Raw genomic sequence first — 24,013 nt, 5'->3', positions numbered from 1 at the left:
ACATTTTCTTTTCTCTAGCTTATTTTAAGGCAGTATATAATACATATAACATACAAAATATGTGTGAATTGACTGTTTATGTTATCGGTAAGGCTTCCAGTCAATAGCAAGCCATTCGTACAGTTGGCCATCTGCATCCACCAGTTCCCAACCCGGGAGCAAAATTACTGTTTAATCCACAGTTGAATCATGGATGTGAAACCTGCAGATACAAAGGGCCAACTGTAGTTCAGTTTTTGTGAAATCAAAAGTTATACATGGATTTTCAACTGTATGGGGGGTCAGCCCCCCTAATCCCCTATTGTTTGAGGGTCAATTGTACATTGTTTCTCTTTACCTTATGCTGTCTTAAGGCCTTATGACATCTAGGCTAGTCCATCTGAAACATGAATATGTATTATTATGCATTACCTGAGGCCTCCTCAGATTTTAGAGTAAAACCAAGGGAAAAAAGCAATATACCAAACCTTAGTCTTGGGTCTTATAAGGTAGTCATAGGTCATTCTGTTATATAATCTAAAACCAAATAATTTTTCCTCAAAAATAAATCCTTCTCTGAACTTTCTTATTTTTGTCATTACCACTGTTCTAGTCATCCAGGTCTAAAATTCTTACATTTAATGAAGGAATAATCAGGGCTTATAAATTAATGATGTGATAAGGGCAATGCTAATTAAATGATCAATGTTTAGGAGCACAAAAGATTCCAGAATTAATTCCTTGGGTAAGAGATTTGGTGAAGGCTTTTCAGAGAAAGTATATGAGCTGGCCATTGACTGAGTCCTGTTTTGCCCAGAGAATTAAGGGAAAGGACTTCTGAATAGCAGATAAAAGTTTGAAGATATATAGCTTCTCTCCTATTATATCCCATAAGTTACCAGCTTATCTCATTCTTCCTTTACAATATTTCTTTTACATCTGCCCGTTTTCCTTACCTCATAGTCGTATATTATTACTGATCACCTCATAGTTGCAAAAGTTGCATACTGTGTTACCATGAAATTTCTTTTTTTTTTTTAAGTTTTTTTTTGTTGTTGTTGTTTTGTTTTGTTGGGGAATATTGGGGAACAGTGTGTTTCTCCAGGGCTCATCAGCTCCAAGTAGTCGTCCTTCAATCTAGTTGTGGAGGGAGCAGCTCAGCTCCAAGTCCAGTTGCCGTTTTCAATCTTTAGTTGCAGGGGGCGCAGCCCACCATTCCATGTGGGAATTGAACTGGCAACCTTGTTGTTGGGAGCTCGTGCTTTAACTAACTGAGCCATCTGGCCGTCCCCCAGGAGGATCAGCAGCATCTTGTTGTCTTCAATCTAATTGTGGAGAGCACAGCTCACTGGCCCATGTGGGAATCGAACCAGCAGCCCTGTTGTTCAGAGCTCGCCCTCTAACCGACTGAGCCATCCAGCTGCCTCCTGAAATTTCTGATTTAATAGTTTTGTCCTTCCTTTAAATACTCATAGGTACCACTAACAACCTAACTTTAAAAAAAAAATCTCCTTTTACATGACCATGGAACCTCAGAAGCTCCCTATTACCTCTGAAGTATAAAGTTCAAACTTAAAGTCTTACACAATCCAAGAGCTATATACCTAAATTTTCCCTTAGAATAACCACGGCAAGACGAAACAATACATGATTCAGTTTAGGCTTAAACCCATCAGCAAACTTGTCTTGACCATTTACTGGGTGGAAAAGGCAGGGCCTCTGGAAGGTACTGGGAAGACAGTTGTGAGTCATTCACAAATCTCTAGGAGTTTACAGTATGGTAAGTGAGAGCCAGACATGAACATAGAAAGCTAACTTTAGAAGAAGGTAGCTGTCTCATAAGCCAGACTGTAAACATGCTTAGTGTTCGATGGAGATGGAGAAAGCTTAAGCTGGACTTTGATTAACCATATAAATAAATGCTTATTCACTTATGTAGTTTGGTTTTCAACTCAACTCAAAGTTAGAATGGACATTGTTAGAAAGGCCTTGTTCAATTCAACGTCTAATAATACTAAGCACAGTGTACTGAACAGAAACTATTGTACATGAAATAGGAGTAGAAGGCACAACCTTTCTTTGCTCTTAAGCCAGTCCCTTCTCCAAGTAGTACAATTAAGGCCTGCATTCAAAACAATAAATGAAGGACAGAATTTCACCCGTAGTTAAATAGAAAAGCAGAAGAAAAGGGAGTATTCCATGATGTAATTTAAAAATGTACTTCAGAGCTTCTCTGTATCTGGAAATGCTATGAAAACTATAAAGCCATTATTGTATGAGTGTTCAGATACTTACCATACAGAAATATGACAACAGAACACTTACTTATGATTCAGTCAGATCTCCAAATGCAACCAGAGTGATTTTTTTCAAAACACAGATCTAAGCATGTTACCCCTTATTTCATTAAATCCTTCAACAGCACCCCATGTTTCTTAGGATAGACAAACTCCTTCATAGGTCTATAAGATCCTGTATGGCCTGACCTCTACCTATCTTTCCAGTCTCTTTCACTTACCCCAGCATCACTGGCCTTTTTTGTTCTCATTTTCCCTGCTGTAGTTAACTCCTACTTGCCATTCAGGTCTCAACTCAATTGTCACTGAACAGGTAGTTACTTGAATTTTCCACATAATAAAAAATATGTAAAATGTTATTTAGAATATATATATGTTATGTTACTTTAAATAGTTCTAGCCTAAGGGATCAATCTAAGAAGAGCGGCATTTATCCTCCTAGACACCACTACTTTAAAACCTATAAAACATCTATGTTTAAAACAACAACCTAACCACTCGAAACCTTTATAATATGGATAATCTTAAAGATGAGCTACACATATTAAATGAAAAAACATAAAATTCTTAATGTCAGGCACATGGCAAAAACTAAATAACTGGTGCCTATGAATGATAAGCTTTATTCCTAATTAATTCATATTTATAAAGTATATTTCTCCAAGCATTTGATTTATGTAATAACAGAACAATACTGATGGTCTTTCAAGCTGGTTAAAATAATTTTTAGAAGGATAAAAGAGATGCAAAAATTGTTACATCTTTTATAACAATATTTAAGGTGATTGTATCATTCTTATCCATTTTCCCCCTATTATTTACTATAACCCAGCTTTCTTTGTTATTTTTTAAGATGCATACAAGCCTTGAAAATATATATTTAAAATACACAGATACACAAAATTTATCTTAAAATGCATATTTTATTTTCGGTAGCCAATGACCATCAATCAAACAAAGAAAAGAAAACTAATTTTATGAAGAAAGACAGATCTATGGAGTGGTTTACAGGAACTGAAGAATGAGGTAGCTCAACTAAACCAACTTGGAATCATTAACTACAATATGTCAAACTAACTACAAGACGTGTCAAAATGGGACATTTAAGCAGTTTTGAAATGTTACACATCTTTTTTTAGTTTTTGTTATTTTTCAAAATTATATGTAAAAGTTATACAAATCATAGTAATAGCTAAAAATACCAATCTATAAAAGGAATAATTTATAATATAAAGTTCTATTTTGATACTTTTCTGTCTTCAAATCAGTTGCTGTCATCTGAGGTACTCAGTGGTTTGAACTTCCTCAACTTGACAAGAAAAGCTAATTGAAAGGGAGAGAAAAGTAGGTCATTTACAATAATTAGAAGAAAACATAATTTAATATGGCCTGAAAACATTACTCACCTGTATGACCAGTTTGCCAGTGTATAGGTCTAGCAATATAGGGAAATGATCCATATGGAAAATGAGAATGTGATTCTTCTGTTGTAGAACAAAATATATATTATAAGCTACATAAAATATTTTATAATTTGTTCACAAAACTGTTAAAATACAAATTACTGTCCCTTTAAGTTTTTTCTTTCAGATTTTTTTTTTAGCATTTGGTTTGGAGCTACTCTGCTAGTTACCTTACAGAAACATTTTTTCAAGGATTACATGATAAACTTACATATTGTTTTATAACCAAATGGTTAGCCCATATCATAAATCAATGGATATTTGAAAATTCGTTCGTGGCCTAAATGTGTACATACAACAAGGACCTAAATTTAGTTCTTTGAAGAATTCCAGCAGCATAAATAGCAAATATTAGCTATTTGCATAGCAGGTTTTATTGAATTCTTTCTCTTCAGTAATAATCACTAATCTAAATTTTTAAAATTCATATATATATACATATAAATGAAATATTTCATAAGCCAACCTCCTTGTCACGAGTGAAATATGAATATTATAAGAAGCTCAGTTCTTTAAAGGTATCAGAGCTTTACATAAAAGGCAAGAAAAGTCATTATTCTGTCCCTTAGAGGTTTTAATTTAACAGAATAAATAACATTTCAATTGAGATATGAAAAAAAATAAATCCCTGAGAAATATTTTTAGAATTTATTGATCAATACACTCAGGAACCTGTTCTCCATTTATTATTGCAAACACATGCATAAAATAAAATTGAAACTTACCATGGTCATCCTCTTGAAGCATCTCACCTTTAATTCCAATTTTCTTTTGAGAATGTAATTGTAAATCTGTGTTGATTTTAGGTTCTACTTTTTGAGCTAAAATTCCATTTCTCTGTTTTGCAAGGCAAACCAACCAATCTCTGACAATGACTTCGCTTATCTTTTCACATGAGAGAGCAAGTTCACAGACACGAATTCCATCTAAAAGTTCAATAACCTGTGTGATGCTTTCAGAAAAGTAAAAAATGTACTTCAAATTTCCAGTACAACAACTTTATATTTATTTTATGTTATAAATAAGCTTAGTCCTAATTAATTCATATTTATAAAGTATATTTCTCCAAGCATTTGATTTATGTAATAACAGAACAAGTCTGATGTTCTTTCAAGCTGGTTAAAATGAAGGAGGGGAAAAAGTGAAAATGCAAGTTAGGGTACATAATAAGCAATTTCACAGAATACTAAGTAAAAAAATATGGAGACCATAATTTAACATTATTATTCACATTACACTTTTAAAACTTTTGTTCTAAATTGCCTGAAGAAAGATGCATCTTATATTGACATTTATGTAAAGGATGATTTAAAGAGCAGTGTAACTGAATTTGGGACATTTGTTGTTTCATAAGTTTTACAAGATGACGTATACATCTTAATTCATTTACAAAATGAACAGGTTAGCTTAGTACTTAGGACAAAATAAAAATGTGCTTAAAATCTCATTGCAAATAACAGCCATGTCACTCACTTTGCTAGATATACAGCACATATACCACCCTGTTTAAGATTTGGGTATAAAACCGGCAAAGCAACTTGGGGATTCAACATATCCAATGCTACCTGTGGGGAGGAAAAGAGAAGCAGACTAAGTTCTGTTTTAATAAAGCATAGGTTCTCTCTTCTTATTGTGGTAAAATAATGTACTTTTAGAAAGCAATTACCCAGTTAAAGTATTTCATTTTTTAGACTATAGTACTACCATCATTTTACTGTTCCCAAAAAGATATATTTATTATTATACAATTTGTCACAGTATGTGATTATATAAATATTGCAATGACATGTTTTGCTCTGAGCAATACTGATAATATAGAAATCCTTCTTTAGCTATATTTTATACACACAAACACACACGCACACACACGAAGTCTGACAATTAAGTTCGCGAACTCATCCTAGAAAAAGTGCCACATACCTCATTGCTGAATATCACTATGGTCACTTTCAAAGTACTCCTCTTGGGAAGCTATGCACCGATGACAGTGCCTAGTCCACCCTTCAAAGCAATTTTGGAACTCTTTTTCTGGAATGGACATCAGAGCTGTCATCGTTATTACCCATAATGTCCTGAATATCATCAAAATATCTTCCTTTCAATATCTTGGGTAAAGAAAGAAGTCATTGGGGGCCAGATCAGGTGGGAGAGTGTTCCAATACAGTTATTTGTTTACTGGCTAAAAACTCCCTCACGGACAGTGCCGTGTGAGCTGGTGCATTGTTGTGATGCAAGAGCCATGAATTGTTGAAAAGTTCAGGTCGCCTAACTTTCTCACACAGCCTTTTTTTTCAGCACTTCCAAATAGTAAACTTGGTTAACTGTTTGTCCAGTTGGTACAAATTCATGATGAATAATCCCTCTGATATAAAAAAAGGTTAGCAACATTGTTGCAACAAGTTCGCAAACTTAATTGTCATACCTCATACATATAGACAAAGTTTCAATGCTTTAGTTCAGCTTTTGATAATAGAAATTACATTATCTCAAATATGTATTTTTATGTTCGAAAGAAAAGTTCTGAATATTTTAGAAATTCTAAAACTTAAGAATCATGTCCTTTATTTCTTTATTCTTCATTCAGTTGCAGAATACAGGGCTGTACTCACAAAAGATATCAAATGAATACAATGACTAAATGAAATTTTCAAAAAAATAATTGAAAACAAAAATATGGTGAAAATAGAAAATAAAGTGACTATTATTGAAAGATAATTCCAGACAGCTAAGACTAGCTGGCACATCAATATATTTACTAAATTAGAAGTTATTCCATTGTTTAGGTGCTTTTTTTATGTAAACCTTTTGTTTTTAATAAATTAATGGCAGAGAATACCATACATATCACCCTCTAAGCTAGATAATTAGAACCAGAGGGAGAACAGAAGATAGGGTGAAGTTCATGCCAACCACCACCTGATTTCCTCACCTTCATGCTGGAGAACCAACTGGAAGTTGTACTACTATTAGATAAGCTACAGGTAGGTTTCCTGATCAGATGAAGTGAAACTTTCTCCCATTGTTAACAATTAGGCTAAGGGCATAAGCTACAGAAGGGTATCCATTGATAAATACAGAATATTGGAACAGCAAAGAGGAAGCTACACAGATAATCTTGTTTCTTCAAATATCAAACTTCTAGTCATAGCCGTAGTACATGAACTCCACCTTCCAAAGGCTTAGTCCTAAACTTACTGTTGGCATTGCACCATACAAGGCTCCCACTACTTCTGGCATCATCTGCTGGGCTATGAGATCCAGCCGACTTTCTAGGGTATTGGAAACCTTTATTTTACAATCTCCATTATAGAGCTCCACTCCACCAGCTATTTCCCCAGGCAGGTAGGCCTCCTGATCAATTTGAACATCAACGTCTTGTTTTGGTGGCGATTCTGTGCATACGGATTGCTCTTTGCAGTGTGGCCTTTACCAGAGGGAAATCCTGTTTCCAACAATGAACAGTCATCTGGGGTTCCAACAACTGGAATAAACCCTGGAGGACCAACCAGTCCATCCAGCAGCACTAGGTACCTGGTTGTATTTTTTACTGCCTTACCGAGTCTCTGTTTTGCTTCATTTAGTAGGTCTGTACTAAGGTCATCTCTCACTCTGAGGACTTTGAGCCTTGCTTGATTCATCAAACTGAACATCTGCTTTTCTTTCTTCTCATAGCATTCCATAATCTTCAGTCTCTGGGTTTGCACCAAACGACCTTTCTCAATGTTGAACTCTTCTGCTTTTGCATCTATTTCTTCTGCTTTTTTATTGGCTTCTTGTTCGACAAAAGCCATCATATGCTTAATCTACTTTTGCACATCAGCATCGCTAAAGGGCCATGGCAAAAGTGATGCTAAGTTGGTGGGCAACTAGCTCGAGTTTTAGGATGGAAGAAGACTGGAAGTTTTAGGATGGAAGAAGACTGGAAGGAAAAGCCAGCCTATGTTTTTTGAAAAAACAATATTAATGAGTCAAGGAGCATCACTCATTATTAATTTATTCATAAACTATTTTTTGAGCACCTTCCATGTGCCAAGCATTTTGGTAAGTGGTAAGGATATAAGAAGCTTACATACTATTTTGTTTCGTGGGAACTTACACTCTAATAAAGGGAAAGATATTAAACAAATATCCAGTAAATATGTAAGTCAGAGGGAGATGAATGACATGAAGAATATAGAATTATAAAGCAGGATAATGGGGACAAAGAGTGACAGGGCAGGGAAAGGAACTGGTGTCTTATACACAGGCTGGTCAGTGAAGAAACCTAAAGAAAATGAAATTTAGGGGGAAGTGTGCTCCAGACAGACAGAAGAGCAAATACAAATGCTCTGAGGCTGTAGGATACTTGGTGAGTCTGAGAATGCCACTGTCACTACAGTGGAGACAAAATGGGGAAAATTAGTTCCAAGATGGTGGGGATATGGTAGAGTGAGAGAGAGACAGATTATGTAGAATCTCATGGGCTTTAGCTTTACTCAGGAAGAAAAAGCCACCAGAATGATATAATCTGACTTTTTTTAAAAACATTTTTTTCATGGTAAACATAACAAAATTTGGCATTTTAAGTGTATAAGTTAGTGACATACATTCTGACTTATTTTTTAAATCTATACATAGAAAAGACTGAGAGGGCAAGGAAGGATGATGGTTGTTTGCAGAGGAAATAGCATTGGATGTGATGAAAAGTGGTATAAATTTTGAAAAGGTAGAGCCACTTAGAATTAGGTCTGGCTGTGAGATATGAGAGAAAGGAGTCAGAATGAATCCGATGTTTTTAGCCTAAACCACTGAAAGAATGGAGATGTCATTTACTAATGAGGAAAATGATGAAGACTATGGGAGGAGTGAGCTTAGGGAGAAATAAGAATTCAGCAAAATTCTAATGACCAATTAACCTCCCAAGTAACTCTGACAGTCCTATGGATGGTGAATATACAGCAATTGTTCTTTTTTCCTCCTTATTGAGCTGTAATACGCAAGCCAAACAAGGATGAGGAAAAAGAACTGCAGTCTTTGTGTCCAGGAAGCTGTGCCACTAAAACTATAGGCGTTAGATAGAGGTAAGAAGCATCCTAATAAAAACCATTACTCTCCTTTTTTGAACTTTACTTCATTTCTCACCTACTTTACCTTTAAAGGTCCTAAAATAATCCAACCTTCCAACAACCAATTAAGAAAAGTGAAGAAGACTCCTTAATGTCAAGCTATGAACTGCTAATGCATCTCAAGAATGAGGCAACTTATACTACAATTCTGAAACTCTGAAGCCAACTAATACCTCCATCTCCACCATCACTGGTCACAGCTTAAAATGTCATCCCCCGGTCATCTACCCTTTTATCTTCATACTAGTCTGCTGCTTCTCCCCTAACTCAGCCTCCCACTGCTCTTCTTCCCATCACAAATCTCAAATCTCTCCACTTTCTGGAGCTTTGCTCATAACGCCTCTATGCACAGCATCGTTAATGAACACTCCTCTACATCCTGACTCCTCTACAACTGTCTAAAGATGACTCTTGCCTGTTTCTTCCCAAAGGGAGGCTATTTATTCCCCCAAATCTTACGACATGAGGATAGGTGTTGGGCTCAATATGCTCTCGATGCTGCTTCCAAATTATTATTCCTTTATCCCAGAAATGCTGAGGTTCATGATGCTCAACTACTCTTCCTTGGTCATTACCCCATATTTATGAACAACTTTGGCACCTGATTCAGTAAGTCTCTCTGTTCTGAATCCCACGATACTGAAGAAAAATATTCGTCCCACTCCAGAGATAGAACTGGGGCAAATACCGTGTTTCCCCGAAAATAAGACCTAGCCGGACAGTCAGCTCTAATGCGTCTTTTGGAGCAAAACTTAATATAAGACCCAGCCATTATATTATATTATATTTTATTTTATTTTATATTAATTATATTATATTTATATTGTATTATATTATAAAGACCCGGTCTTATATTACAGTAAAATAAGACCGGGTCTTATATTAATTTTTGCTCCAAAAGACGCATTACAGCTGATTGTCCGGCTAGGTCTTATTTTCTGGGAAACACGGTAATGAAGGAAGACACTCTCCCCTACAAAAGAAATGTGATCCTTGTTTTCTTTGTACTCAGTATTAGGTAATAGGACCCACTTTAGAAAACTTACCGCATCAAATGTTAAAGATTCTATATCTTTAGTTGCTCCTGAAATGTCCTTATGAATAAAATCCACATTGTCTGGCCACTCTTCTATGTGACTCCTTTTCCATGAATCACGCCAGTGTTTGTAATTCTTCTTAGCCAGTTCATGGTGGTCTTTTCGTATTTCGAAACTTATGACTCGTCCTTGTGATCCAACTTAATTAAAAAAAAATAATTTATGATATTTCATAGTATTAATCAATTTATAAAAGAATGTAAAAATTTTATTGTGAAAAGGTATTATATGGATGTGAAAAAATAATTCAAATAGTCCAAGGTTACAAAAGTCTCTGTCCCATCCCAGATCCCCAATCAATCTCCCTCTTCAGAGGTAACCGTATTACTAGTTACATACCCTTCCCAAGACAGTTGGTGCCTACACAAGAGTGCAAGTATCTCTTTCTCTTTGGTTTTAACACACATTGTGATGTATTATATACACTGTCCTGTACCTCTCTTTTTACTTACCAGTGCCATTTCAGTGACTAATAATCTACTGCATTCCTTTTAGCAGCTGTTATATTCCATTGTATGGATTATGCCATAGTTTATTTAAGCATTCACCTACCAATGAACATTTAGCTTGTTTCTAGTCTTATGTTATTACAAACAATATTGCAATGAAAATTATTGTGCCTAAGTCCTTGTACACATGAGCCAATATATCTAGTCCTAAAAATGGAATTGCCGACTCAAGGGGGTATGTGAATTTTTATTTTGAAAATTATTACCAAAACGATCTCAAAAAAGATATTAATTTCTACTCTACCAACAATGTATTAGAGTGCCTACTTCTCCATACTCTCTCCAACAAAGAATTATCAAACATTTTATGTGTGTCAATCTAAAAATTGAATATAGTTTACCAATGTAGTTTTAATTTGCATTTCTTTTGTTATGGATGAGGTTAGGCCTTTCATATATTTTAAAAATATTTGTATTTTTGTGTGTGTCTGAAGAACTTTCAAACTGCTTAGTATAGTAATACTGCAGTGGCACATTCCACTACTGCATTTTAACAAGGCAATTAATTTCCACCCACCTCTAGCTGAGGTAATTTGATACTATTTGGAGGCTGTCCCAGATCAGTCTGTAGTTTACTAATGAAAGTTTAAATTCCAGGCTGTCTTTTGAAATGTAAATCCAGCTGCAAGTCATCTTGTTCTCATGGGATAAAAATTAATGTTACTAGTAGCATAAGATAAACAATTGGAAAATAAAATTATGGAGGAAAAAAATCCTTCCCAAAAGTAAACAGCAATAATTTTCTGATCACTCATAGTTTCGATTATTCATGCCATGACACTCTTCCAATGCTATAGATATTAGAAATATGGGTACTCCTCCTGTCTCACTAATTTTTATAAATTTACTTTGTCAAATGCATTTAGAAATCTGTCACAGATTGTGAAGAAATGACTGTCTTTAATTATGAACAGAAAAGAGTCAAACAAAAGATATGAGGAGCCTGAATGAACTGAATTTCCTGACCTAGTCTAAGCTGGATTATGTTTGTATGTGACGGCATTAGGTTCAAGAACAAAAGGTTTAAGTTCAGTTCAGCATATTTCTATCTGTCATCTTTATAAAATCTACCCATACACACCTACAACTGCTCTAACAAAGTTTATTAGTTAAAAAAGAATGCACTAATAAAGAACAATATGGATGAATTAAAAAATATATATATATCTACCCAAAGAGAGTGCTGTCACAATTCAGCAGTCTGTTACTAGGTGAGGAAGGGAACACTGCACAGGCAGCCAGAACAGGGAAAGCGGCCCTGACACTCAGGGAGCAATAATCAATAGGATAAAAGAAACCAGAAATCAAGCGGTGGGAACATGAACAGATGTTTATGTTTACTACATAGCTCTTGATTTTTGATCAGGTGCTCCCTTCAAGCAGCACTCTCACCAACTGACAATTCGTATAGATTTTCTTAGAAAAAGGAAAATTCTTTGTGATCTAGCTTTAACTTAGTTCTGTATTGTGATAAATTTATTTATGAACCTCAACTGTAATTCTTTGCCTCTATAGTACATAACTCTTCCCCAGCAGCTGACAGCCCTCCTCCTCCCATTTTCTCTCATACTGAGGCTTCATCTGGCACTCTTATTAACAAAAACATGTACATATGTTCACCAATCGACAAGTACAGAATGTTCAGAGCAGCAATATTAATAATGTTCCAATCAAATGCCCATCAAGAGAATGGATACATTGTGATTTATTTATAAAATGGAGTAACTACGTAGCAACTAGAATGAAAGAACTGCTACATGCAATGGTTGAATCTCACAAACAGAATGTTGAATGAAAGTAGCCAGACTCAAAAGAGTACATACAGTGTGATTCTTTTTATATGAGGTTGAAAACAGACAAAAACTAATCAATGATGATAAAAGTCAGAACAGTGGTTACGTTTGGGGAGGATATGTATTGAGGGGGACAGGAGGCTTGTGTGTTGCAGTAACAGTCCCTATCTTGGTCTGGGTAATAAAAACTCACTGAGATATACACTTACAATCTATGCATTTTTCTGTAGCTAGGTTAATGCTCCAATAAAAAGTTTAGTTAAAAAAAAAGGTAGAAGCATTAAAAAGCATGGGGGGAGCAAGAAAAAGCAAAGAAAACAGAGAGGGTTAGAAAGAGAATGACTGGAAATAAATGTACAAAATGAAAAGAAAAATAGTTGCTTACATTTAGTTTCAAAGAGAATTCTCTATATCCCAAAGTTATGTGAATATTTCCCGAAATATCTTTTTAACTTTCTGTTATCCTGAATACATAGAATGTTTTCTTTGTCATCTAAATTCAGCTTTTTAATCCCAATCTCTTACCTGCTTTGGATAAAAATAAGCTCATTCCACCAGAGCCAGAGCCAGCTTCCAAAACAGTATCACCTGGATGAATATCCATCATCAGCAACATCATAGTCATATCCTATGATTTAAACAAAGTATGGGTGACTCAGGGACCAGTAAATATGTACTAAGCACCTACTCTTATCAAGCACTATGTTGGACTTGGAGAAGAAAAAAGTGGAAAAAAAGGATTATACTCTGGCCCTAACTAGCAAGACTTTATATTTTACTTGATAAAATAAGATTCAAGATTCAACTAGTAAATAAAACAGTACTTTAATACTGAAATTATAGGCAATAAATACAACAGGAGCTCAGAGAAAGGAGAAATAAGCAGATTGTCCTAGTTTGAAGACATTAATAGAGTAGAGAATTTAAGGATACAATCTTAAGGTAGAAACAGCTTTAAGGAAAACAGGTAAATAGTTTGTCCATCTCGGGAGGAGAGATAAGGAGACTTGAATGCCAAGCTAAAGCTTTTGAACTTGACCTGGTAAGTAAAGGGCACATGTCACTGAGATAATATAAATGGCATTTTATGAAGATTAATCTGACAAGGGAATACAGGATGTACTAGAGAAAAATTACAAGAAAAATTCAGTTATTACATAATCTCTGCATGAAATGATGAAGTTATTTAGAATTTGGAAACCAGGAAGACAGGAAGACTATTTGCCAAATGCTATAACTGAAGAATGGTTTTGTTAACAGGAATATCCTGGGTGCTGGTAATAAGAACTGTTTATAGCAACTTTACCATGTGCCAGACTTCTGTAACTATGCAAACTTCTTTCACACATTATCTTGTTTGATCAGAATAATAATCGGAGAATAGTATCATCATTTCTGTTTACAAAGAGTAGAAATCAAAGAAGTTAAGTAATTTGCCCAAAGTCACACAGCCAGGAATTAAGTGGGCAAGTAAAGAGTGGAACTGATGTTGAATTCCCAACAACCATGCTGTTGATCATTATGGCCAACCTTCATATAGAGAGAGAATTTTAAATGTTTGCATTTATTTCAACATACCCCCAATACCAAAACTTTCAAGTGGCTAGTAAGCAGCATATATGGTAAGTTTTTACTATCTTTTCCTTGTCTGAAAACAGCTGTTGTGAAAATTCTAAAAGAAGGGGAAGGGTTTCTAGGATCCTTCTGTCAAATCACAAAATTGTGTATAGGTTTGGTTACATGAGAAAATACTTAACAGGTACAGTTGTCTAATTAAAAGCCAAAATGTATTTTCTGAAATGTTGGACTAAGGCTTCGACCAAGTGATACAGACACATAATTTTTAAGATGTATTAGTCAAAAAGCTTCACTCACAAATGCTGTGTTTCAGACATACCCGTATCCTCTGCTAGGTGCCAGCCGCATGGGGCTGGCGGTGGGAGGGGACAGTGATATAAGGTCATACAGGAGTGGGAGGCAGCTTGGGTAGTCGTTTCAATGGAATGGAATGCCCTGGAGAAAGCCGTTCTTCTATTTTCTTGAATCTTTCATATAAGATACAGAAACTTTGTATTATAAAATAAAGAAACCCGAAAACACTTTAGTTTTTGTTTCCTGCCCTTCTGTTTACATGTTCTCAACGGGACGAGTTTTCTAGGTTGGATCCCACTATATACTTCCTGACAGTTTCAGTCCAAAAGTTGGGTGGGACATTAGCATTTACTTATTTCCCTGCCTCTTTCCAAAAGGGATTTGAAGCTACTGGGAGACTCCTCCAAAGTTATGAAATATCACTCTCCTATTGAGTTTTCTACACATTTTAAAACCTCAGGCTTTCAAACAATTCTTTCAGTTTCAAACTTACATGTTTTTTTTTCTCAACAGGAATTCCAATCTCTTTCCCAGTATTCAATAATATAAATTTAACCCTCAACCTAAGGTTTTAATAATTGGGCTGCACTTTAGTCTTCATTAAATGGCAACAATTTCTAATCCCGGATAGTTCTTATATAAGTGTTCTAATCATGCAAATCAGCAGAAAAGATTAGTTTGAAAATTGGAGTGTTTCCATTTACATTTCTATTCCAATGGCTTCTTGGCCTTTTGGCTAAGATCAAGTGTACACTTCTATTCCAAACCTAAAAATGCTTGATATTGACCAATGTGAAATGCTGACATTTCACAAGTCGGTATTCTCTTCACAGATCAGAGAACTGAGACTCCCAATTAAAATTAAAATCTGGCGGTGGCCAGTTAGCTCAGTTGGTTAGAGCGTGGTGCTGATGACACCAAGGTTGCTGGTTCCATCCCCGCATGGGCCACTGTGAGCTGCGCCCTCCTTAAAAAAAAAAAAAAACAAAACTGGCTGTTTCCTCCTAAAATTAGCGATCATAAGATAAGTAAAAGTCATAGCCATTGATTTAAAAAAGGCTGAGAACAAAAACTTGAAACGTTCTGAGAAGTGCTTTAAGTATGTGAATCAGGTCTGTAGCACTGCATCAGTTTTGCTCTTTCTGGAACCAATATGCACCTAACTCTTGTCTTATTACCTTTGGATATGTTATGGCAGACCCTCTTTTCATCAGTAATACATAGTCTTCCAATGACGGCCTCTTCAGCACGAAGTGCTTACCAGAGGAACTCCTCAGTACCTGGCCAGGGAATTTCCCCACGATATCGCGGAAATGGACCATCCCCCAGCTACTATTTAAGAGTCCGGCGTTGTTTAACTTAAATAATTTCTTAAATTGTGTTTCTCTCTTCCCAAGCTCAGCTAAAATCAGCTCCCCAGCCCGAAAGGGCTCCTCTCTGGAAGGTGACCAGGAAGAGGAGGCGTGAAGTTCTCCGACCTCGGTCTCGGACTGGTCCAGGGCGGGCAGTGCGAGATCCGACTGGCCCTGGTCTGCACTCAAGTCCCCTCGCTCTCGAGGGGGTGACTCCTCTTGAGGCGTCGGCAGTCTGAGGCTTTCCAGTGACGAAAGACATCTGGTCCCAACGCCCCGGACGCGCGGGGGAAGAGATGGAGGCGACTCTGCGCCGGCGACTTTCTTCTGTGCTTCATTGCGCTCTCCCTCCCCATCTCGCGCGTCTCTTGGCGAGGACTCGCAACACAGTGACCGAGCTCTCTCGGTCCCGCGCAGAAATGCACAGGTCGCGATCCCCGGCCGCCTCCGTAGGCGCCGCAGGTGTAGCAAGACTGGCCCGCGACAGCCAGCTGACAGCATGGTGACCCGCGCAGGCGCTGTCTCAGGAGAGTGACGTAGGTCGGGCGAGACCCCGCCTCTCTCTGCTGGACGCACGGGCGCCGCCGCTTGGGGGCTTGGGAGCATCTTCACTGGCAGAGCTCGGTGACTGCGCCTGCGTCCAGAGAGGGTGGGGCGACCGATCCCCGGGCGCAGGATCCGTGGCTGAGTAACTAACTGTCCCAGGAGCGAGTCCCATTCTCGCGGAGAGAGTTGGTGGGGGCGCAGTGTCTTTGGACCGTGTGGGCAGACTAAGCAATTGACTCTTGACAAATCTCTACCGGCCTCGCCCAGGGACAGGAGGGTTGAAAGAGACAAAGCCTGTGAAAGCGCTGTGTAAACTGAAGTCCTGTCTCTACCAGGGTTAGCTCTCTAGTAATCAGGAACGCGGACGTCACCAGGTCACCACCAACAAGTACAAATAAAACTGGCCCAGAGTTGCGTTTGACAGACCACCCGCTGACCTGCGCTCCTTTCCTAGCCGACAGCGACTTTCTTCCCTGGCTCTACCTGCATGTTGGCCCCAGGTGCAGAACTTATAGTGGCAGTATTCACTGTGTGCTTATTTAACATAATTTTTAAAAAATAATTAACTATAACAGTGAAGTATCCTTCCCCAAACTAGAAGCATCTTAAAAGGGTCAAAGGCCATTGGTAAAACAGTGGGGTGGCAGGGCAGAGTGGTGTTACAGGATTAATTTCATCCTTCCAAAATCAATGTGACAGTATTTGGAGATAGGGTCTTTCAGTAGGTAATTAAGTTAAAATGAGGTGTTTAGAATGGGCATTAATCCGATATGACTGGTGTCCTTATAAGAAGAGATTAGGACACAGGCCGAAGACCACTATCTACAAACCAAGAAGAGACGCCTCAGAAGAAGCCTAACCTGTGCACACCTTGATGTTGGATATCTGGGCTCCAGAACTGTGAGAAAATTAATTTTAATCGCTTAAGCCCCTCCTCAAAAAAGAATTAGCTATTTTCTGATTCTCTTATTGGATCTCTTTAAAAATTGTTCATTCCCAGGTTTTGGCACCCTCCAAAAATTTAAATAAAAATAAATTAATTTACTGCTAAAAACAAAACAACAAAAACTGGGAAAAGGTTATCCTTGGAGTCCAAAGTTTCATTTAACATTAGATGTCACTATTAATATTAATTCAATTGGCAAAAATTTACCGAGTCTGGCAATACCAGGTATTTCTTTCATTTAAATTTACAATAACCCTGTGTTAGAAATAAGTATTCCCATTTTACACATAAGAAAACTGACCCAAGGGGATTCAGTGATTTGGGCAATACCCCATAACTGATAAGTGGGGTGACAGGATTTCCCATCTAGGTGAGTTTGGTTCAGCAGTCCATGCTCTTTGTACTGTAATACCCCTTCTCAAAGACAGTACAATTGAATTCAGAGTTCAAGTGAAAATATGTTCAAAGGGCTGTGAATTCAGTTTAAATTTGATAAAATAAGTCTTATTACTTTCAAAGACTTAATGTTTTTCTAATCTATGTCGTCTAAAACATCAGCCCCTATAAACTCCATCATCAGGATTTCTCTCTTTTAATCCTAAAAATTAATAAACTGGCCCCCACCCCAACTGCATGTCTCCCTTTTGTTTTTGATTTTTTCTTTTAAGGTAAGTTCTTATGACCAATATTTTTATTATCATTGCCAAATGTGGGTCTAAATTGCAACCTTCTGAATCCTAAACCTCAGAGTAGGAATTGGAAGAAGGTATATTGACAAAATATGGGAAGTAAATTTACACATCTTTGATTTCTGAGATAAACTGTGAACAATAAATGGCATCCCTTTCCTTCTATTGTTTGAATAACAGAGACAGTTATAAGTATTTGTCCTGCACACATCTAATGAACTACACTAACACATTTTGAAAAATATTATTTATTCATGATCTTTCAGAGCATTTAAGCTCTCCAAAACGGCAGTATGTGTGTCTTTCCATTTCTGGCTATACTTTTGCTTTCCTTCTCTCTTCTTTATGAAATTGTCAGCCTGCACTCTGAAACTATTCTCTGAAAATATGAGGCATCACCGACTCATCATTTCTACATTATAAGGCTAGAAGAAAAACCTGTTGTCTAGTGGCATTTAGTCAAGCAATTACTTTAAAGTCTAAATACCTATCAAAGAATACTATAGCTAATGGTTGACGTTTAAAAATCTCCAGTCAAATACAGACAGTGGAAATGTAATGGCTCTGTGCGATGTCAGGGGGATGGTGGATGGCGGGAGGGGGGTTCACACAGAGTGAGGGATATAAATGATAAACGTCTAAGTATTACTTTGTCTTGTGCACCTGAAACAAATTAAAAAAAAAATCTCCAGTCAAAATTGACCACTAGTTCTAGTTCCACAAATGTTCTCGTCTAGCTCTTTTTGTTTCTCTCTAGCTCTTTGCACAGGCATTTCCCCTCTATCTTGTATAACTTTCCCTTGTCCTTCAGATGTCAAGCTCACACCAGAATGGTGGCTTATCATGACTCCAAAAGACTGGGAAAAGTGCCTCTGCTCTGTGCTCTGGTGTGTCCTGTCTTTAGACCTGTCATGACACATGTCATACTGTATGGAAGTTGCTGTTTATTTACTATTTACCAGGTTAGAGGATAAGATTGTTGAGAGGTCTGTGTCTTGTTCACCATTATAATTCAGATGTTTGTCATCGTGCCTGGACACAATATACCCTCAATAATATTTGTTGAATAAAGGAATGAAGAAAGTAAGAAATGAGAAAAACAGCAGCCTTGATACCTGGGTCCCTATACTAAATAATTCAACATGTAAATATGGTCCAATTATATTTAATAGTTATATATTTTGGTTTGTATATGTACATGTATTTAGCTTTTATTAGAACACTTGAAGTTCACAGATTTGTTCCTACTAACTTAGTGAACTACAAAGTAAGCCTAAGACTATAACTGCTTTCCTCTTGCTTTTTCATTTTTTCCCCAGTTGATGCTGAACTTGAATCTAGGTCTTATAGAACTTCTCTAGGATGTACTGTTGTGTTATTAGACTTTGCAAATCTAAGTCCATTGAATTTTTAAAAGAATTCTCAAGTGTGTGTACAGATTTTAAAGAAAAATTGCATGCTATTTAGAATCAGAGGATCTTCTTACTTATCACCCACCACCACTCACTAAACACCTTTGGTTGTGTTGTTGTAAATTAGAGGATACTATACAGCTTGATCCAGAACTAGTTCGCTAGCACATTGGGAGCCATCGTTTTAGAAAGTCAAGAATCCGTCAGTCCTCCTTGGGAAGCCTCTCCTGGAGACGATTCTACATCCTCTTTCCCCCTCCTCAGTCTCCTTCTTTTGGATAACGGACTGACTCTCACCTCCATCCGTACCACCCTACTGCTGGTTAGGGTCCTGTGTTAGTCTGGTCCTCAGAGAACGGCCACACTGTACCCTTCTTTCTGCCCTCCATCTCTTTCTCAAGTGCCACCAACTCACTCTACAGAATTCAACAATCATTGCTCTGATTTATAAAATTAATTGTGAAGCATTTAAGCTTTGTGTTTATGTTCTCTGTTTTTGTTTATGAATGCACATAAAATAATCAAACTCCTCTAAACGTAAAACCTTTTAAGAACCTGAAACCTTGGGCATATCTATACATCTATTCACTTACCATTCATGAATTCATTTACTTTGCATAATTGGGTCCTAGTCAGGCATATCTTAACCTCCAGAGGACTCCCCTGAACACCCAAGACAAATACTGTTCTAATCTTTCTTCTATGCATTGCTTTTTATTTAGTTTTTATAAAATTGTAGTCATACTCCAGTCTTTTCCTCACACTGAATCTTTGTATTATAAATTATGAATGAGCATAAATAGAGTAAAACCTTAGCAAGACCATGTACAAGTGTCACTGTTGTGAGCTTTCATACTATAAGAAATCCTGCTTAATTAAATGACTCTTGTTTGTGTCCTATAAATTCAAACAATTTGGTAAGATAATACGAGTATATTAGTTAAGATACAATTTGGCTGTAAGTGAAGGTAGGAAATTCAGGGCTAAGATGAAACTCAGAAGTGTCAGGTACTCTTGCGTATGGTCTCCATTCCAAAGTTTACCTTAGAGTTCAATATATGCTCAAGTTCCAGCCATTACATCCCAATTCCAGTTAGTAAGAAGGAGGAAGAAGGAAAAAGATCATGCTCTCTTTCCTTAAAAAATAATTCTCTGAAAATGCACATATGACTTCTACTTCCATGTCACTGACCAGGACTTAATCACAAGGCCAGATCTAGCTGCAAGGGAAGCTAAGAAATTTAGTTTTTATTACAGCTGAACATAGTCCTAGCTAAAAATCTGAAATTCTATTAATATTCAAGCAGGAAGAAATGGATTTTTAGAGGCAGTTAGCATTTTCTCTCGCAGGTACATGCTAGCTAATTTAAGCAATCCCCATTTAATAAATGTGTTATATTCCTAAAGCTTGTAAATAGGATATTTGCAATCTGCTATAAATAGTGGTTGTGTTCCCAGATCTGCTCAAAAGCCTATTGAGGGATAAAGTAGTTGAAGCAGTGTTCACCACTGAAAAAGACAATGGAAAACTATAAACATGCCACTTGTATCTTTTAAACAAAAAAATTTTTAAGTCCATAATTTAAACTGCTAGATACCATCTCTGGTTGACCTGTTGGTACCTCAAACTCAGCATGATCCAAACCGAACTAACTCATCATTTCTACCTTTTCTCCCTTTTTCCAGTCCCCTGGGACCCTGATCCTCTTATTTTTTCCTACACTAGTTAAAATCACTTGATGTTTAGTTAGTTACCGACTAAAAAGTTCCAGGTCATTTGTGATTCTTCTTTCTGTGACACTCTCTTCTGACACACATTCACACGCACAACCTCTGAATCAGTGGTCATGTTCTGTGGCTTTCCTTTCTATTCTCCACCACTATGGGAGAATAGAAATATTCTATTCAGTTATTGAAATAGACCATTTCAATCATCACCAAATTTGACTACCTGCAACTGAAGCCTCCCTACTTCTATCCTACATTCTTTCATTCAGTTATTCAATAACCATGTGTTGAGTATCTACCATGTGCCATGCGTTGTGCTAGGCTGAGGACAGGGAGATTGAAGAGGGGGTGGGAGTAGTTCTTTCTCTCAAAGAAGTTCCAGTCTATTAGGGGAGACAGAGTGGCATACCCAGGTCAGAGCGGTGGGAGCTCTCTGCCCAGCATCCAGGCGATAAAGAGGCTCATTGTCAATGAAGAATTAAAAAACAATACCCAAAACAGCTAAAAGCCAGCCTGTTTCCCATTATCACCCAGTGACACCCATTCTACATAATGTCAGTGATAAAATACTTCCCTCCCCCTAAATCTTTTATTGACTCAAGTTCTAAATAAGTGTTGTGATTACCACTGAGTTTTAATTACATATGTATGTGTGTATGTACGTATGCTTCAAATTAGCACATTTTTATTACTTATCCTTTGATAAACATTATAATGCTCAAGAAAGTTAGTTCCAAGAACTCTTAATTATACACATATGGATTCAGTTACAAGAGTTCTTTTTAAATTCTTAAAGTTTCAGAATCATTCAAGCTTCCTATGGCACAATTCATATCTCCAACCCCTGTGATACTACATATTTCTGTGTTAAGACAGGGGATTTAAAATAATGATAGCACAATAATAATGAAGATGAAAAAGCAGACCTTGAGTGACTTCAATCCTGTCATTCTATGATGACTTGGGATTTCTGTTTGTGTTTAAAATGTTTTAGGTGTAGAGACATCTGAAAGCTACTTAGCTACTCAAAGAAACAAAGGCATGGACAGCCTTACAATATCTGAAATCTATTACGAAACAGGATTTTTATGAATCTGGCGAATTTATCCTTATGTCTAAGCCTTTTGTTGACTATTTTCGTATATGCTGTTTCATGTAAAAGAAACTGTTTAAAATTAAAATTACTATAGTGTTGTTTAGCAACTGTGAGCAAATATAGATTGACAAATCTAGCAGCACTGACTATTGAACATGAATATATGAAGATCAATTTTTGCAGAAGTTATTTGCAAATCTGCAGAAGTTAAATGATTGAAAACAAAGGCTAATGTTATTCTTAATTACTTCGACAGACCAACATATAAACTACACCCTTTTAAAAAATGTTTTAATGTAATTAAAGATGTAAATCCATGACTTCCCCCCTTTTAGTACTCTAATCTTTATTACATAATTAATTTATTTATCTTTTTTTAACTGGCAGGATGATATATATAAAGTTCAATAAAAGAAATATCAGTGTGTTTCTTTTATGGCCTTTATTATTTTTTTTTATTTCATGATTATTACTAAAAATAATTTCATCATATAAACAAGGGGATTGTTTTTTAAAAAATGATCTGCTCTGGGTGTTCAGTATGCTAGGTGTGCCACTGGAATAATTGACCTGAAACAGATTATTTTAATTATTTTAAATGAAATGATAGAAATCATTATACCAGTAACTTAGACATGGATTGCCTGGAGGGTGTTGTTTGAAGTTAGGGATCCATGGACACTTTTTTTGGTAACTTTTATGCAAAACTTGCACAAGGGTCTCCTATACCCATTATCCAGATTCACCCATTGTGTACATGTTTACCCTTTGCTTTTTCATTCTCTCCCTCTCTCTTTCTGTCTCTTTCCATGTACATAACACACACACACACACACCCTCTCTCCCTTTAAGGATATTTTTGTACTGGCTATTAGTCGTATGGCTTCACATTGTCGCAAAGAAAGCTGGAAAATACAATTTTTATTCTGGAAAGTCATATACCCAGGTAACGAATTGCCCCCAACAGAGCAGGAGATGAGGAAGATGCAGAAGATAAAACTGATAAGAGCAGCCAGAGAAGTAAGAGGCAGCCAGGAGGGTGTGATGTCATGGAAGGTAAGGACACTAATGACAAATCATGTAAGATTAGGGTTTACAGTGGATACATATACAGCAGTGTGAGGGTTACTGGTGGCCTCTATAGGAGTTTTGGTACAGTGGTGGGTGGGGATAAAAGTTCCACGGGAGGAGAGAAGTTGAGAAAATTAGGCTACCTTTTTTGAGTTTTAAAGGAAAGAAAAGATTGGGATGGTAACTGGAGGGTAAGTGTTGTCAAGGCAATTTCATTTTTTAAGAAGGGAGAAATAACAGTATGTTTATATGTTAATGAGAAGGATTAGGCTGAGAAAACTGACGCTAGTGGAGATTGGAAAGACTGTGGAATAATATACTTGAGTGGATAAGAGAGGATGGGATCTAGAATTTACATGCAGGGGTAGCCTTTGCCAGGAGCGTGGACAATTCATTGGTACAAGGGAGTGTGGTACAGGAGATGGAGCAAAGTGGGGTAGAGTCTGTGGTATTGGGAGCTTGTGGAAATTCTCTACGATTGCTTCTATTTTCTCAAGAAATAAGAAGCAAAATCACCCACTGAGAGTGAGGATGAAGGAGGTAATAAGAGAAAGTATGAATTAATGTCTAGAAGAGTGTAAGAGTGAATGGATGAGGGAACAATTCCTACTTCACTGCCCAGCTCTATACCTGTTTGTTTTCTTATTCGAAAAATGGAGATATTGATAGTCTCTACATCCTTGGGTTGTTGTGAGGACTAAATGAATTCATACACATAAAGCACTTAGAACAGTACCTGGCATATAGTAAGTGCACAAGAAGCTTTCATTTTTATTTGTATATTTATGACTAAATCTGTAACTCTAGCTCAGACTGTTATTGGGAAATGATGTTGTACCTCAGTTCTTCTCTTCTTGAAGGAAAGAATTCAATCAAGAGACAGTTTTTTTTTGTGCAGCAAAAGGACAGGAAGAAGTTTATTAGTGAAACCAAGCATACTCTGAGACATGGAATGGGCTGACCCAAGAGAGGGAAGCAGCTCGCCTTACATTGCATGAAGGCTTTTATTTCTACCTATGGGTAGAATTGCCTCTCCCTCTCCCTTCTCTTATCTCTCC

At 36.8% G+C, this 24,013-nt stretch overlaps 2 protein-coding genes and 2 pseudogenes across 2 annotated transcripts in view; 2 read left to right on the top strand and 2 right to left on the bottom strand.

Moving 5' to 3' along the window:
• The window catches only part of SPDYA (speedy/RINGO cell cycle regulator family member A), a 28,096-nt gene extending 24,748 nt beyond the window's left edge, over window positions 1–3,348 (top strand). Inside the window, exon 8 of the mRNA XM_033125471.1 lies at window positions 3,213–3,348. Within this exon, the coding sequence (XP_032981362.1) occupies window positions 3,213–3,301 (89 nt within the window). The 3' untranslated portion in view covers window positions 3,302–3,348. The remainder of the gene's footprint in view (window positions 1–3,212) is intronic.
• On the bottom strand, window positions 3,180–16,073 carry TRMT61B (tRNA methyltransferase 61B). Its single transcript, XM_033125470.1, has 7 exons — window positions 15,294–16,073; window positions 12,769–12,871; window positions 9,891–10,081; window positions 5,213–5,304; window positions 4,465–4,691; window positions 3,683–3,760; window positions 3,180–3,599 (listed from the first exon to the last, which is right to left on the bottom strand). Exons 1-7 carry the CDS (start codon window positions 16,071–16,073, stop codon window positions 3,541–3,543), a joined length of 1,530 nt encoding a protein of 509 aa, XP_032981361.1. The 3' UTR covers window positions 3,180–3,540.
• On the bottom strand, window positions 6,422–9,528 carry LOC117033375 (V-type proton ATPase subunit E 1-like; annotated as a pseudogene).
• LOC117033477 (uncharacterized) lies at window positions 14,832–14,969 on the top strand (annotated as a pseudogene).
• Window positions 16,074–24,013: the final 7,940 nt, after the last annotated feature.

The sequence above is a fragment of the Rhinolophus ferrumequinum genome, chromosome 13 (assembly GCF_004115265.2).
Source record: "Rhinolophus ferrumequinum isolate MPI-CBG mRhiFer1 chromosome 13, mRhiFer1_v1.p, whole genome shotgun sequence".
Lineage (NCBI taxonomy): Eukaryota > Metazoa > Chordata > Mammalia > Chiroptera > Rhinolophidae > Rhinolophus > Rhinolophus ferrumequinum.
The sequence above is the reverse complement of the archived record's forward strand: the minus strand, read 5'-3'. Positions and strand labels throughout refer to the sequence as shown.